The sequence below is a fragment of the Borostomias antarcticus genome, assembly GCF_949987555.1.
Source record: "Borostomias antarcticus genome assembly, chromosome: 5".
In the NCBI taxonomy this organism is placed as follows: Eukaryota; Metazoa; Chordata; class Actinopteri; order Stomiiformes; family Stomiidae; genus Borostomias; species Borostomias antarcticus.
Window position 1 is genome coordinate 7,375,332 of NC_140238.1, and position 16,122 is coordinate 7,391,453.

At 50.3% G+C, this 16,122-nt stretch overlaps 1 protein-coding gene across 1 annotated transcript in view; it reads left to right on the plus strand.

The window, feature by feature from the left end:
• LOC311309240 (latent-transforming growth factor beta-binding protein 2-like) overlaps window positions 1-16,122 on the plus strand; it is an 87,785-nt gene that overhangs the window by 18,669 nt on the left and 52,994 nt on the right. The window contains exons 4-5 of the mRNA XM_084438423.1: window positions 13,149-13,390; window positions 14,438-14,614. Of these exons, the coding sequence (XP_084294549.1) occupies window positions 13,149-13,390; window positions 14,438-14,614 (419 nt within the window). The remainder of the gene's footprint in view (window positions 1-13,148; window positions 13,391-14,437; window positions 14,615-16,122) is intronic.

Below are 16,122 nucleotides of genomic sequence, written 5' to 3' on the forward strand. Positions count from 1 at the left end.
CTGGGCTATTTGAGGCCATCACCACCATTTTGCTTGTGCTCCATTCAATGTGACACTAGTGGGATAGAGAGGCTGGTATGTCCCCTTGATTACCTCATCAGACGTGGTTTTATGTTGGGACAGTCAGACTTGACAGACTGACTCATCGTCAGTAAAGACTTCTATAAGGCTCTCGCCTACTGACATCAGGACAGCAGAGTCGCTGCCCATCTTTCGCCACAGGCTCAAAACTCACCTCTTCAACAAGTACTTTAAGCATATATTGTATTTTTTGTTTGCTATTCTTGCACTTTGCCTTCAGCACTAGCTTATGCTCTTAGTCATTTGTTTTAGAAAGGAGATGCACTTGTGAGTTCTGGCAAGTAGACTTTTCCTACGCTAAATGCAATTATTGGAAGTCGCTTTAGATGAAAGCTAAATTACTTTAATGTAAGGTGTTGATATAAGAACAAGTGACACCATTAGTCACAGTGCTACTGTAGAACAGGAAATGTTTTCTTTTAAGTTTTTTTTTTTTACACATGAACATGATGTGGGCGGGGGGGCTGGCCCAGTGGATATGAACCAGAGTCATAGTGGACTTAACTGTGTACTCACACGACACCACTTCCCAGAGAGCCAGAAACCTAATCTCACCACCAAACCCAAACGTGGGAGTCAGAAGTTGCGAGGGTGGGTGAGAACAAGTGACAGATCCAGAAGGATCAGATGTTCTCGGGGAGATCTGTCCGTGGTCACGCCAGCGCGGCGGGCCGCTACTGTAAACTACCTCCGGCTCTTTAGCAGGGGAGGATGTTATTCTTGTGGATCAGCTGCAGAGTGAATAATCCATCTGAATGAATCCAGCACATTTCTGAGTGACAGGCCCGGTCCTAAAACACGGCGCGATGAACAAAACATATGAGAACCGCTCCTGTCGTTCGGATCCTGAGAACTGTCGCTGCGTCCTCCCGCTAAACGCCCACGCATCCCCACCCTCCTGTCACACCCCCATCACTCTCCCTCTACCCAGTAAACTCCGCGGACGTCCTGGAGTCCGGCCATTCAAAACAGGCTGGAGATGGCCGGGCCCCAGGGCCATTCTTGTAAAGCTCAGAATGAATGCATTATTACACAGCTGCCAGATAAATAATACACCCCTCAACCCCCCCTCTTGGTTGTCCCTGGCCGTAGCCCGCAGTGGGACTCTACTTCTGGGGGTCGCAGCCAGTCTGTCAGACCTTTATGAGGGTCAGGGCCGGCGCTGAACACTGCCTCCCTCCCTTCCTCTCTCCCAGGCCAGCTGGGATGGTGATACCTCTCCAGCATTCGCCGCCTCCCCTGGGCGCTCTCCCTCTCCCAGTCGTCTTCTCTGTCTCTCTCTTTCTCTCCCTCTCTCTCTCTCTCTCTCTCTGTCTCCCTCCCTTTTCTGACATCAGCTCTCCACAGGAAACAGGCGAGGTGCAGAGCAGGATGTGTGTGCTGCATGCACTGTCATCCCTCCTAAGGTGATTTCTCTCAGAGCTCGACCGTTACATAATCCCACACGGCGGCAGCGGTCAGCCCGGAGCAGTAACCCCCAGATCCCAGAACTTACGCTCTGCACATCCCAGCCTCCGGCCTCTCCCCAGGCTTCTCAGGAAATAGTTTTTCGTCACCCGCCCCTCCGACTGCTTTTAGTAGGTCCGGCTGTTGGCAGCTCCCTGAACGAGTCATATCTGTTGATGCGTCGGGGATAAGTTGAGGGCGAGCCACCTAGTTATGTTCTCAGAATGACCCTTAAGCGGGCGATGGTAATATATGGCGCTCTACCGCAGGGGCTGTTTTACTCATACCAGCCCACACATGTGGCTGCATGACTAAGAGGCCCGGCGATTCCGAGGCTTGTTGACTCAAGGCTTTTATGCTGACCCACACGCACCGTTCTCAGAGGAAGCTGTGGTCAGGTCAGGGAGTTTTTTCCTTGTTAATCACGGAATTCCATCGCTTACACTCCAACCCCCGGGAGACCACACCACCAGCAAATGACAAGAAAAAAATTGCTTTGGTGTCCTCCTGGTGCACCTGTCTGGATCGACCGTTGCGACAGGCCTTATTTGTTTCATGTGTGTTTTGTAGTCGTGGTGGTAGTAATGAAAGCAGCAGATGTAAAGTTACCGTCGTAGTATCTGTGGTAATTATATAATGCAGTCATTTCTTCAGAATGAAAGTTTAAACGTTGGAAGCAGTGGCTGAAATCCCAAAAAACTCAATTGAGAACAAATTCAATTCAAAGAGCAAATCTCACAGTAGCTTTAGGTCTCTAATACTCTTGACACTTTCAACCCAGAGTCGATCTGTGTTTCATAGGGTAAGTGATTTAGAAAGCCTCTCTCTTTGGTTGGGAGAACGTTCTCTTGCCACCTGGCAATCTGCTTAACCAATCAGGGAGGAAGCACCGAGACCCTTCCCTTAATCTCTTTCACTCCCTCTCGCTGTCAGGAGAGAGGAAGCCTGATTCGGGCGGGGGGGGGGGGGGGGGGCTTCCTCATGGTTCACTTATTGCTCTTTTCCTGTTGCAAACATCTTTTCTGTTATCTGTGTATGAATAATGTACTGTTTGGTGGCAGTGATAAGTGGTTTTCCTGGTGTGGGTGGTGTGTGTGTGTGTGTGTATTTGTGTGTGTGTCAGTGAACTTGAATGAGGCCCTGGTGGAAGGCAGGCTCGGCGTTGTGTGGGGGATTGTTTGCCCTCATGTGAGCTGCTGATGCTATTAACTTGACCTCTGACCCCTGGTCCCCGATGAGCACTTTCACTTGTGGTGTGAATGGTAGAGGGCTTTCCGGAGCAATGGTGACATCCTCTGCCCTGGTTTAGGTTCGAGGTTGGGCCTTTGTGTTTCCCTGCTAATGCGGGATTATTGAACGTCAACATGGCTAAGAGTGCAGACTCAGCTGTGGAGGCGACCATGTCCTGGCGTGAACCCTCCTGGGGCTGGCACCGGCCCGCCTCACGTGTGCGCACAGGAACGGGCACACACACCAACTGTCGTGGGATGAAGGAAAACAGACCTCGCTTTGGTGTAGTTCAATGTCATAACGCGGCTGTGTTTTTTAACAGAGGAGTAACCTTTTCAAGGGGCTTCGTAATGTGGGCCCTCGCCTCGACACAATCTTGGCACAAAGATAACAAACGTTTTGCACACAAGAGATATTGACAGAACGGGGCCAGGGATCACAGTTGGTTCCTCTCGTACGGAGACAGGCGGGGGCCAAACGCGCTCCCCGGAGTGTTTGGCTTCCTGGTCCTCCAACAAAGGGCCATAGAGAGAGAGCTCTGCAGCTCGGGACAGACGAGACCTCCCTCTCTCTCGGCCGAAGTCTCCAGAGCCGTGTCAGGCACATTCTCATTCTCGTTCTGTCACAACACTGGCGGGCTGCAGCTCCTGAGCCAAGCCCTGTTCATCCACCACCAGGTCTCCACAGACGCAGCTGTCAGGAGTCGTTGGAGGGAGACAACTACGGCAACGTCGACGTTTCCGCCCGGGGAAAACGCCCCTCCGACGTTGCGCAACATTTTTAACAATTTGGTCTTTTAGGGTTGCCAGTGATTATGAAGAAGCGGCCTTGTCCGGTCTTGAACCAGCGACCTTGTGGTCACCGGTTGGTTGCTCTAACTACTGGGCTAGCTGACCCCCTCCTCCTCCTCCTCCCCCACACCCATCCCACTACAGCCTCCCTGAGCTGAGCCCTGGCCGAAGCAGAGGCAGCATCAGTCAGGCTGAGTTCCCGTGATGGGGCTTGGTGTTGAGAACATGAATTACCAGTATGGCTGTGCATGGGACCAGTTAATCCAGGCTGGGGTCAGAGTGAGAGGTCCCAGCGGGTTCAGGCAGCCGAGCGGAACCTCCGGCTGCTATGTTAGATCGGTCCTCGGCGAGCGCCGCTCAATAGGTGTGTGCTGCACAATAGGTGCTTACATACATATCTGACATGTGATGGTCCTCCCACTAAGAAATAGAATTTATTGTGAGTTCTTGTTTTCCAGATGTTGAAATTTTCCTTTTTCACTTTTAACCTTTTTACCCCTCTTCTTTCTGAGTGAGTTAAAATAAGGGTTTGTCTTCCAGCTAGATTCCTTAAGCCTGTATCAAAATCCTCTTGATCAGGTGCGCCTGATTGGCTTTAAGCGGAAAACCATTCAGTGGTCCGACACTGACCTCTAAAAGCATACTAGCATGTTAGTAAGATTTGGCATTACAGAGCACCTCTTCCTGCTGAGCTGTCTCGCTGTAATTTGTTAAATGAATGATCAGAGCAACTGCAATGTTCTGGAGAGGTTTGAATGTAAAACCCGCCTCTCGGTCGCTCACATGCCACCGGCCCGTCTGGTCCGGCTCCCAGCACCACACTAACCACAGGACTCCGCCTCCCTCCGACACCACGCCTCTCTGGCTGGCTTCTCATGGCCTCGCACGCTGCTCTCCCAGTGCCGAGGTGGAAACTGAAGGGACAGCTTGGGTGTCACGTAATTGGCCTCCCTCGAAAGGTAAAGGCAACCGTTGATTTACCAGGTTTTGGCAAAAGATGTCATCAAAAGGAATAGTGAATAGTGACTTGAACGTTAGAATACCCGTGGAGCTTTCAGAAATACTTATTCTAATCACCTCTAGGAAGAACATGAGGAAAAATGACGAGGAACTGTTTCACCTTGCCATCGGTAGTCACCTAACCTGACGGTTTGCTTCACATAACCATTCGTTGGAAAATGTTTGGAAAAGGCCAGGCACTTCCAAAGATAATTGGTAGGCGATTGGATGAACCATCTACAGTATTTATCACCATCTATCACACACAAACTTCAACCGCTACTTGCTATCGTCCCGCCCAGCGTAGCTGTTTTGCATTTCCTCTTAGAACGCTGATTGGCTAGATCGTTTTCCGATCTGGCACAAACGGATCTCTATGGAGAGCATCCAGACTGATTTGCGTGAGAAACAATGTGAGCTTGTGAGATCAGGATGGTCTCATCTTAACTGAAAACCATGAGAAGAACCAGATACCTTTTTAGCGAGCCAGTTGCTCTCCGTCTCTTGCAAGGATATTGTAGTCCTCTGATCTTAGCCTGGTCCCCTGGTGGCAGATAAACACTCAGGCGGGGTCAGCATGGATCCAGTTAAACACAGCTCAGCGAGGGAATCTAACCTTTCTTCATTTAATTTAAAACTTTTATTTTCACCCAGAAGGCACTGGTTGTCCTCATTGTCTTCGCAGTGATGTCGAGCTCACAGCAAAAACAGAGACACGGACTACAGCAGTAGAAGTCACACGCAACACGAGACAAGAAAAACTAGAAACAGTTCCAAATCGATATATAATGGTTCGTAATCACAGTCTTAAATTCTGCATAAGAAGGATGAATTTCAATTGTAAAAGTGCATCGGAGGACATTCCAAGAGTCAGGGGCATTGAAGTAAAAGGAAGGCCAAGATCAGAGCATGCTCAGGGGACGTTATAGCAGCCAATCATTCCATCAACCATTCCATCTAGTCATGTAGGTCCCATGATTCCACAATAACAACGTTGTAATATTAGAAGGTAGTTTTCCTATTAGAGTTTTAAAGATAAACAGATACCAGTGCCTCTCAGTAAGAGAAGGCCAACCAACCATATTGTATAGCACACAATGGTGAGTATCATATTTAGCCCCAGTGATGAATCTAAGGGCAGCGTGATAGACCGAGTCCAGAGGCTTAAGGGTTGAAGCCGCAGCATTCCTATAAATGACATCACCATAGTCCAAAACTGATAAGAAAACATGCCTCTACAATCCTTTTCCTACTAATTGAAGGAAAGCTGTTTCTGTTTCTGTACAGGAAGACACTTTTCTGTCGCAACTTGGAGGCAGGTTGTCCACATTATATTTAAAAGTGAGTTTTTCATCGAGCCACATGCCAAAATACTTGTACTCAGGAACTCTCTCAATGCTAGAAACACTTAACAGTGGATATTTTCACACCACCATAATCAATATTTCTGGCTCTCGAAAATAGCATAAATGTAATTGTCATGCATTGTTTCGAGGGCATGGCTGCTACCACTGGCAGTCCTGGACAGCCAGACCGAGGAGGTCATGATTTAACCCAGCCCCATGTCTGGTGCGATTCGCCGTCAGACGCATCCAGTTTTTCACGAGCGGGAAAATAATCTGCCAGGAGCTACAGGACAATTAGCCAAGCCATAATGACTGGAGATGTTATCAAAGCACAATATTGTAAGCCAATCTGGGGCTTAATTGTTCACTGATGTTTGGCTTGGTGCAACGGTGGAATGGTGAAGACCTTGACCTCTCCCCAGTTGTAGAGAAATAGGTTTGTGGTTACTGCACGTGGAGTAGGCTACTGTAACCAGGTGTTTTTGAAGAATGTTTTTGTGCCTCCACTACATGTATTCATGTACAGTAATGGACTGCATATAATCTAATTTCAGGACACAGGGTCTACACCAAGAGAAACATTGAAACTAAGACAAACTTGGAATACATGAAGAAAAGGGAATTCATTCTGAAGAGCAGCCATGACGGTTGTTGATTATATGCTTTCAAAATGGGGGTCAGTGGTAGGCTACAGCGTCTACCAGTATCGATATGTCATTCGTTTCAACAGTTTGTTGGTGTCGTTAATGTGGCGCTGATCCACAGCCAGAATAGAGATACTCCATAACTCCAATAAACGTCTCAGCTCATTTTCTCAGCTGCGCCATGGCGGTTCCCATAAAGAGGTCTCTTGGAAGAAATTATAATGAGAGCTAGCAAACATTCTCTGTTTCCCCAAGTCCCCGTCTACTCCACATGTCAGACATTTACTAGATGATAAACCCATAAAGAGGATGTTTTTGTTTCTTTGCATCTCGTTAAGATGGAGGCGCATGTCAGAAAGACCAAGAAAAGGCAGTCCCTCTGAAAGGCCTTTTCAGACGGAGATATTGTGTGTGGTGGACGTACAAAGCTGTGCTGAGCTCCAGGGCCTGAGAACAGTCCGGGGTGTTTTTCCCCAAAGCCTTCACACCGCGGCCCGCTGATTTGTAAAGGCTCAGTCTTAGAAGCACTGACCGCCACAAGATTAAACATTTCCAACAGTGTATAATTTAAGGGTCAAACTTTGATGTGACGGAGGCCTCTGGGTTATTTTAGGATTTCCAATGCGCGCCAACGTTACCAGCACCCAATTGGTTGCCCGTGTTGCCATGAGGAATAAGCATAACAATACATTAAAGCCGCCCTATGCTGAGAGCTGTATTATATTTGTATCCTGTTCAGTGTTACGCTCGGGGGTCTTATTGAATGTAGCAGAGATGCAGAGACCTCAAAGCTCCTGGTGAATGTGGGCTTAGCATATAAAACCGGGGGAATATGGGATGTGTCACCGCAGCAGTGGTTCACCACTAGTGGGGCAGTTGGGCTGGTATGTTGGCTTGCTAGGCAACCAGGGCACTAATGTTCCTTCAGCTCCCAGACACCTCAGCTGCCTCCCTAAACATGCAGTCTATCAAGATCTTCCAGGAAAAAAGCAACCACTTCAAACATCAGTTTCTCTCATTTCCCCAAGGCACATGGGCCAGGAATTCAATCAAACCCTAACTGAGGAAAAATAACATTAAGTTGGTACAGTATCCTTGTTAAAATCACTTGTAATATGACAGCAGGCTGTTTTATAAGAAATCCAATCTGGAATTAAACAATTAATGTTTGGCACTCACCCATTGTAGTTAAGTATTAGCATCTTGACTGACAATCTAGAGAGATTATTTTTTTGTTCTGGTTTCAAGGTTTCTCTGGTCCTCTCTGATTTTGGAGTCTCATAGGAATTAACTGCACAACAGGCCTTTGAATATTAAAACAGGACTTGAGTCAAATACAGTACATTTGCTAACATTCTCAGATGACAACTCCTGGGCTCTGTTTCAAGGCCTGTACTAAACCGTCTGTGTTTCTCAGATATTTGCATTACCTCACCTGGAATACCGTCTGGGGTGGAGGGATACTCAGCTTGAAGTAACAATGTCAGTTTACTCCCATTTTTGAGCTTTTAGGGCCCCTTTTCTTATTGGGGAGATGATCTGCAGTCGCATGTTGAATACCCCATGCCATGCATCCTCCGTCCAAATTCATGTGTGAAATTAGTATTGTATGTATGATAAACTTGCCTCCTTGTTCCTGCTTTGTAATTGGTGGAGATTCATGTAAAATGAGTGCAGTAATGTCTATTTTGTTTGGCTTTGTCGAAAAACTTTTTTTTTTAGTCCACAGAGTGTACTTTACAAGGTTACAGTCTCTCACATCAGACATTCCCTCATCCCCTCATACGTAGTACAAGTGCATTCTCCTAACACACCCAAAAAGCCTCGCCGCTTCAGTTGCCAGAAAAGTGTTTGCAAAGACTGAGTAGTACAATATATTCACTGTTCCAACAACAATCTGTGTAATTCAATGATGATTAGCCTGTTAGACATCATTCTGTTGTTCTTCCAAATTAAGCCTGATCATCCACACATTCAATCTTCTGCCGTGAAGTGAAGAACACACGCATATATGTTCTCCTAATTTCACGAGCATGTGCACACTTAGATTTCCACTTGATGCTCGATAATAATTTATTTTCCCTATTCGCCAACTAGCCTTCAAATTGCTGCTAATTACGAGCAACTGTTCAGGGAATTTTGGACGAGGGATCACTTCTGGAAAGAGGTAAATGGAACCATTAAGCATTTTATGTAAATAAAGAGAAAACACAGTATTTTTTTTCTGTGATGGAGTGAGCCGTTCTTCTGGTGATTGGTTGTGCAGTGTTCACTGTAGCTCCGCGGAGAGAGCCAGGCTATGCCTCCCTGCATCTGGGGGTCATGTTCAGTACGATGTTAAATATAAGGGGCAGCACAAAGAGCACTTTGACAGAGGGAGGCGGGTCGGCCGCGGGCTCCCCAGACTCAGACGCTCATGCCAGACTCTCCCGCCCGCCGTCAGCCTGCCTTGTTTAGACAGTTCACGTGAAGCCAAATGGCTTTTTCCAACATCCAGGCGTCTTCGTATCAGTCTAGTTGTGCGCTCGCTGCCACAGGCCCACGCCAGGCCATTAGATGTGGGTTCTGAGCACGGTATTTTCAAACAAATCAAGATGAAAGATGAGCAGTGCCAAGGTAAAGCAGTTGCGTGGAACCTTGTTCACAAAGTGCAGAAAGAACTGGAATAGAAAATGGTTTTGTACAATCCTCTGCCTCTTTCCAGGCCACCTGGCATCTCCGAGTACAAAAAAACGCATTAGTCTTTAACTGACACATTTTATTTTATTGCAATCCAGAGTGAACTGCCCCCCCCCCCCCAAGCAAATCAGGCGCATCTGAAGTGGGCGATCCAGTCTTGCTCCACACTACCCTCACATAAACAATGTTCCGGGTTTAGAGAGGGTAGTAGGGGCGTGAGGAGTGGGCGGACGGTCTCCCATCTAAACAGCCCCCGAAGAACTGGGTCAGGGTGGAGGGGGAGGGAGTGGGGAGCATGTCCGGTGAATCCGCCCGCCCCTCGGCCCGTGGTGTACTGCACTAGCAGACTGCCGCACCGTCGCAGACTCTGGGACCCGTACCAGGAGGTGTTGTTTTCGACGGGCACTAGCAGAAATAACACGATGAGCACTAGGATGATGGGAAGTGATGTGTTTTGAGAGCCCCCCCCCCCCTCCCTGGTATGTGGCTATTCCTGGCAGCCCAACAAAGCAGCTTCCCAGAATGTCACGACGGACGCCTCACTTTGACCCCCCTCTCCCATGCCATTTTGTTTGGCACAGTTATGTCTATATGAGTTCTATTGTCAACATATTTTTTACGGGATTTCACACCAGCAACCGGTCAGGAGATCTGAGGCGGTCTTTGTTTGTTTCTTTTCGGCTCTTATTTGTCTGTTCTCTAGTTCCTGGCCCTGTCTGAGTGTGGCCCCAAGGCCAGGCTAGCCGCATGTGGGGATTGTGGTCTCTTACTGGCCACCGGTCATCTCAGCGGGGTCAAAGGGCGCGGCAGGGGCAGACGATTCAGGTCTGCCAGTCCTATCGCTCTCCTGTTCTCTCCTTGACCAGGACTTGGACCTGGTCCCCGGGCGCCACGGATGAGGGCGGACCACTGCTCCTGGCTGCCCCTGGAGGAGGACAGCTTGGATGGGTTAAACACAGAGGACTGATTTAATCAGCGGCCGCTAAATGCATGCGTGTGTGTATGCGTGTGTGTGTTCTCTCCCATTGCACGTGTGAGGTGGTGTGTCAAATTGCTGCATGACGAATAAACTACTTTTTCTTCCTTCCTTCCTATTGCCTCATGCTTTTCTAAGGATTGGTATGGGTGTGTCATCATCTCTGATGGGTTCAAAGATACATTACAGCCCCATGCCAAAAAATGATACACTGCAATGTGTTGGACGCTGCACAATGTTAGCTGTTATTACAGAGGGCCCTGGCAGTTCCTTTGATTAGTAATTTCCTAAATGTGAGAGAATCAGCTCTGAATGTCTCCCATGTATGTGAAATGATGTACAAACTCAGTTGCTGCCAAGGCTGCAGGTTTCACTCCATCCTCTTGAATCAGTAACAGAAAACTGTAATCCCACGACTGATCAGGTGTTTGAACACAGTGTGTTTCTAGTGTCATCTGAGAGCTTCTAGAGCAGTTACCGTATGTCTACCAGGAGTCTTTATGGGGGTATGGTAAGATCAGGTCTTACAGGGACAGTGTTAAGTCAAGGACGAATTAGTTAAGTCAAGGACTTAGGACTTCGGACCAGGCCTTGGGTCCAGCCAGACAGCACTTCCACTTGTGGAGTTCCCTCATTGGAGACTCTTGATTGTCCAAACTTCTGTAACGTCCATTCACTAAGTGAATTAGCTATGGGCTGGGGTGAACATTATGTGGTCTCCCATGACCTTCACCAATGTCCACCCAAGTCCTGCTGTTGCTGTCTGGGGCAATTGTTAGTGTAATGTACTTAATAGTCCCGCAATTGTGCTCCGAATACACACTGAGCTGTGTCCGTACCAACCAGCCCATAATTACACCACAAGAACACATCTCCATCTGTTAGTGGTAACATGAGATACTGACTTGTGTCCCAGTGTTGGACAGTGGAAGGTTGAGGGCAAATTCAATAAATGTGTTTCCACTAATTTGATCATTCGTCATTGCATCCCTTTGTTCCTTCAACTCATACTGACCGGGCCTTCCTCTCCTTTTACCATGGTAGTCGCTGATTTAATTAAAATGGCATGGTATCATTCGATACCCAAAACATGCCCCCATCCCCCGCCACCCCCCCCCCCCACACACACACACACACACGCACACACAGAACGATGTTTCATGGAATCTTGGCAGAGGATTCCCAGAGTGCTTTTCATTTACCCAGAACATGGCGGAGGCGGACACGGGAGGGGGGGGGGGGCAGGGGGGAGGGGGGTTCTGAAGCGTGCGGCCTTGAAGTTCTAATGATGACATCAAACGTGCAGAATGAGCTGCCCCCCTCCCCCTCCCGTCCGCCCCTCTAATCCAGAGGGCAGCGCTGACCTCATGCCGTGAGGAAACCGTTTGTGACGGGGGGGAGGGGGGAGGGGGTGAGGAACATCTGGCCTGGCGCAGGAAGTCAGGCAGGATGAGTGCGGGCCAGGTGTCATCGACACGGCTACGGAAAAAACGCGTCATGACACGCGGGCCGGGCCGCCGGTGTCCCGTGGCACCCCCCCCCCCCCCCTCATCGCCGCTGATTGATACGAGCACATCGAGTCTCCCCCGTGTCACATCCTGTCGGGAAGGGGGGGGGTGTCGGTCCGGGAGAGAGCCAGGAACTGGGTCAGCAGCTGTCGGCCGTACCGTAGGTGAACGGCGCGTTTGGGAGGATCGAGGCGAAGGAGCGTTATCAAACGTTGTTTGTCTCCGTTCTTCTTTTATGTTACGGCTGCAGGAATGCGCTTAGGACTCTGCGGTAAGTGAAGCAGCATGTCGAGGCTCGCGCTACTCGGCGCAGCTGTGTGTGTGTGTGCTGCGCGCGCGCGTGTGCGTGCGTAAATATGTGGTGTAAACCACATGTAATGAGTGTTATTGTTCGGTAGCTCACATTTGAGGCTCGATTACACGCTTAAATACCCCGTCCCGTTGAGGTTGCAGGTGTGCTACCCCCCCCTCCCATACCCATCCCACCCCACCCCACCCTACCACCCACTGTGTCTAGTTCTGTTGCCTGTGTATCAGATCAACACCCAGGCTTCTCACATCCTCTCACAGCCCTGCCAACCCCCCCCCCCCCAGGCACACACACCCCCCCTCCACCCCCCACCCCCCCCAACAACCAGGGCACCGCTGTGTTTGTAATGAGCTCAAATCAAACGGCGGCAACATGCTCCCCACACCCTGGCGGGTCCTTGTTCTCTCACCTGGGGTTTTAATACTTCCTCCAGGCCTGGTGACCACTAAGGATGTGTCCCGCCCCCGCCGCCTGGACGGTCACGGCACGCATGACTGGCCAAGCACATGCTCGCTCGTTCGCAGGACGACGGGCTCCGTTTAGCCTCGATGAGATCTGTGGTGACGAGATCTGATGTTGTGTTCCCCATGAAACCTCAGTGTTCATCTTCGCTCGCACGCACAAACACACACACACACACACACACACACACGCAGGCTCACAGAGATAGGTTCAATATGGAAGTTGAGTGCTGTCTTAGATGCCCTATTCTCTATTGATCAGCAGTGACTGGTCATCTATTATGAAATGTAATGTAATAATAAACAGAATCATCCATCAATTAATTAGTGATGCGCATGTTTCTCTGACCTGCACCAGATGTTAGTGGAGAACCTAGAGATGGCTAAGGATGATATGATGTTCTTGATTCAATTAAAATAAATGATAGTATCTCCCAAATTATAGTCACATCACATCTCATCTATAAAATCAATTAGTAATGCTATGATCTAAGACCGGTCCCCCCTCACACTCAGTGGGGTATTATATTTCATGACCATGTTTAACTTGATTTTACACTGATGCATGTAAGTCATTGAGTGTCTACTGTATGTGTGTGCGTGCGAGCGTGTGTCTGTTCCGTGTGCTACGATTGGTCCGTAACGATGAGGTACACCGTGTGTCGTGTCGCTGACAGGACCCAAGTGAGACGAGGGCCACCCGACTCCTCCCCTCAGCAGACCGGGACCTCCCGCACTGTCAAGCGTTACCCATCATCCCCGGGGCCCATTACCTCCAACGCCCTGCCTAACGGGAACAGACACAGCAGCAGCAGCAGGCTCAGGAACGGCCACGGGAACGGGCGCGCGCACGACGACCACCGGCCCGCCGCCAACGGCCAGCTGCAGGGGCAGTTCAACAACGCGGTGTCCCCGGCAGGTAAGGTTAAGCCGCCGAGATTTCATGCTTTCAGTCCCAAGTCGAGACAATACCCCATATTACACACAAGCACGCGGTCCAGTCATATCCTATGGTGTCTTCCCTCAGTGGAACATTAGATATGAAAGAAATGTTGGCCGGGTGCCAGCCTTCTTTCCCTCCTTCCCTCCCTCCCCTCCCTGCTCTGATGTTTTCATTACCCGAGCGACAGACGTTTGATATCCCACCCGTGCGCCTGAAGGGGCGAGATGTCTCGGCCGTCCTGCCCAGGGGCGTCTGCAATCTGCCTCACAAACACCAGGCCTGCAAGAGAGGCACGTGTGTGTGTGTGTGTGTGTGTGTGTGAGTGTGTGGGTGTGTGTAACACACCAGAAAAACAACCTTTTAATGACCCACTCCTCTCACTCCCTCCAACTATCGAAGAAGCACCAGGAAGCCTGTCTGCTTTCCAAGTTTGCCTTGTTTTCTTCTTCGTACCAGGGCAACGGGTGTTGAACAGCTTCCCATCATTACACAAGGTCTATTCACGCTTACACACACTCACACTTACCGCATACACAGACACACACACACACACACACACAGTCCAAACACATACAGTACACACACCCCGAACACACACACACACACACACACACGCACATAGTCTGAACACATACAGTACACACACCCCGAACACACACACGCACACACACACACACTCCAAGCACTTTATCCCAATGATAAAGACTTTGGAACCCAGCCCGATGCTTAACTGGATTCCCTCCTGCTCCACAGCACTATGACACATCCTCCCCTCAGCTGCAGAGTGCCACAGCCCAGCCGTTGGCTCTCACACACACCCACACACACACACACACATACCCAAACACCCTCGGCACTCATATAAACCCTGCGTCGCTCCGGTCCGTGCTAGGGAGTGTGTGTGGCGCTCCGCAGCAGGGGTAAGGATGCAGTCCGTCTCCGGCCAAGCTCCGCCGACGCTCCTCCTGCCCCTCCTGCTCCTCCTTCTCACCCGGGCGTGCGCCGTCGTGTGTCTCCCGCCAGGGGCCAACCTGACCTCCAGCCTGGACCGCATCAAGATCGTCTTCACGCCCATGGTGTGCCGCCGCGTGTGCGACGGCGGGAGCTGCTACAACAGCTGCAAGAAGGGCGACACCACCACCGTCTACAGCGAGAACCAGCACCGCGACCAGACGCCCAAGTCGCAGGGCTTCCGCCTGTGTGAGTGTCGCTCTCTTTCAGTTTTCTCTCCCTCTCTCTCTTTCTGTCCTTTCTTCCCACGGGTTTAGTGTAAGGGGTGGGGGGGGGGACGTCGGGGGTGGTCGACGGTGAATACCGAAAGAGTTGGCGGAGGGGAGGAGCGCCCGCGTCTGAGCGCCCCCCCCCTCTGCGAGTCCCGCCGTCGGAGAGAGGGGAAGAGAGATAAGCTAGGTGGTGTGGTGTGGGGGGGGGTGAGGGTGAGGGGGGGGGGGGTGAGGGGAGTAGCGGCGAGGAGATTAAAAGTAGGCTCCCTCGCTCCCCTGTCACCGGGAGGGCTTGGAGAGAGAAAGAGGTGGGGGGGGGGGGGGGGTCATCGAACCACACACGCAGAGAGAGGCGGTGGTCTCACGCTCCCCCCCTGTCGTCCCCTGCGCGGTCGACACCTCGTTCTCGGTGCCGCGCGCCCGTTTAACCATTTAGGGGCGAGGCGGAGGAGAAAGGGAGGGAGTAGCCGCGGTGTGAATGGGATTTTATAGGGATTACATTAAACCTGCCATTTATCCAGGGGCTTTGCTACTGACTCACACGGGAGGGGAGCACAGCGCCCCGTGTGGGCGGGGGGGGGGGAACACTGCCGGAGGCCGCGCCCCGCGTCCCGACGCTCGCAGTAATCACTCTGGCCAATCAGACGCGAAGGGCGGCCGTACCACATCCTGTACACACGCTCACGCGCATGCTGGCCCACACACACTCATAAACACATGCATGCACAGATACAAACACGCAGATCACACACAGACCGCTACATACTCATACACATGTGCGCATACACCCGCATAAACACACACACGCGCGTGGACGCACACATACACACACACACACACACACACACACACACACACACACACACACACACACACTGCCCCCCCTGGTTTAACGGGCTGAGATTTTCAGGTAGGAACTGCCGGAGTTATGAATACAGGTTATTTTGCTGATTTACTGTATGCTCTCATTAATGTTTTTTTTGGAACATGCTAAGAAACTCAGAGAAACGAGAAAGGGCCTCACCAGAGCTGCTCCACCAGTCCACGCTCCAGGCTGCCCCGAGCAACTCCTGGTTTGTTTTAACGCCCGGGTTTTATTTTCAAGAAATCTCTGGTCATTAAAATGTCTGTAAAATACTTTGTTAAAGGAAATTGCTCAGCATTCAAGCTGGCATTGTGTTGTTTTGCGAGAGTGCGTGTTGGTCGAGGAATGTCAATTGGACAGCAAAACAGTTATCTCACGCCCTTGCTATGTTCCCTAGCCCGGCAGCAGGTGACGCTGAGAGGAGAGCGTCATCCCAGCGTTGGGCTCCTGAATAGATGGCATCATTATAGCGCAGTTACCCTAAAGCCTGATATTAATTATTACAATAAGAACAGATGCATAGAGAAACACTTTGACGCTGCATTTTGTTGTGTTAAAAGAGGCCATGTGTGTGTGTGTGTTTGTATGCCGCCATCTGTGTGTTGTAGTCTGTGTATGTC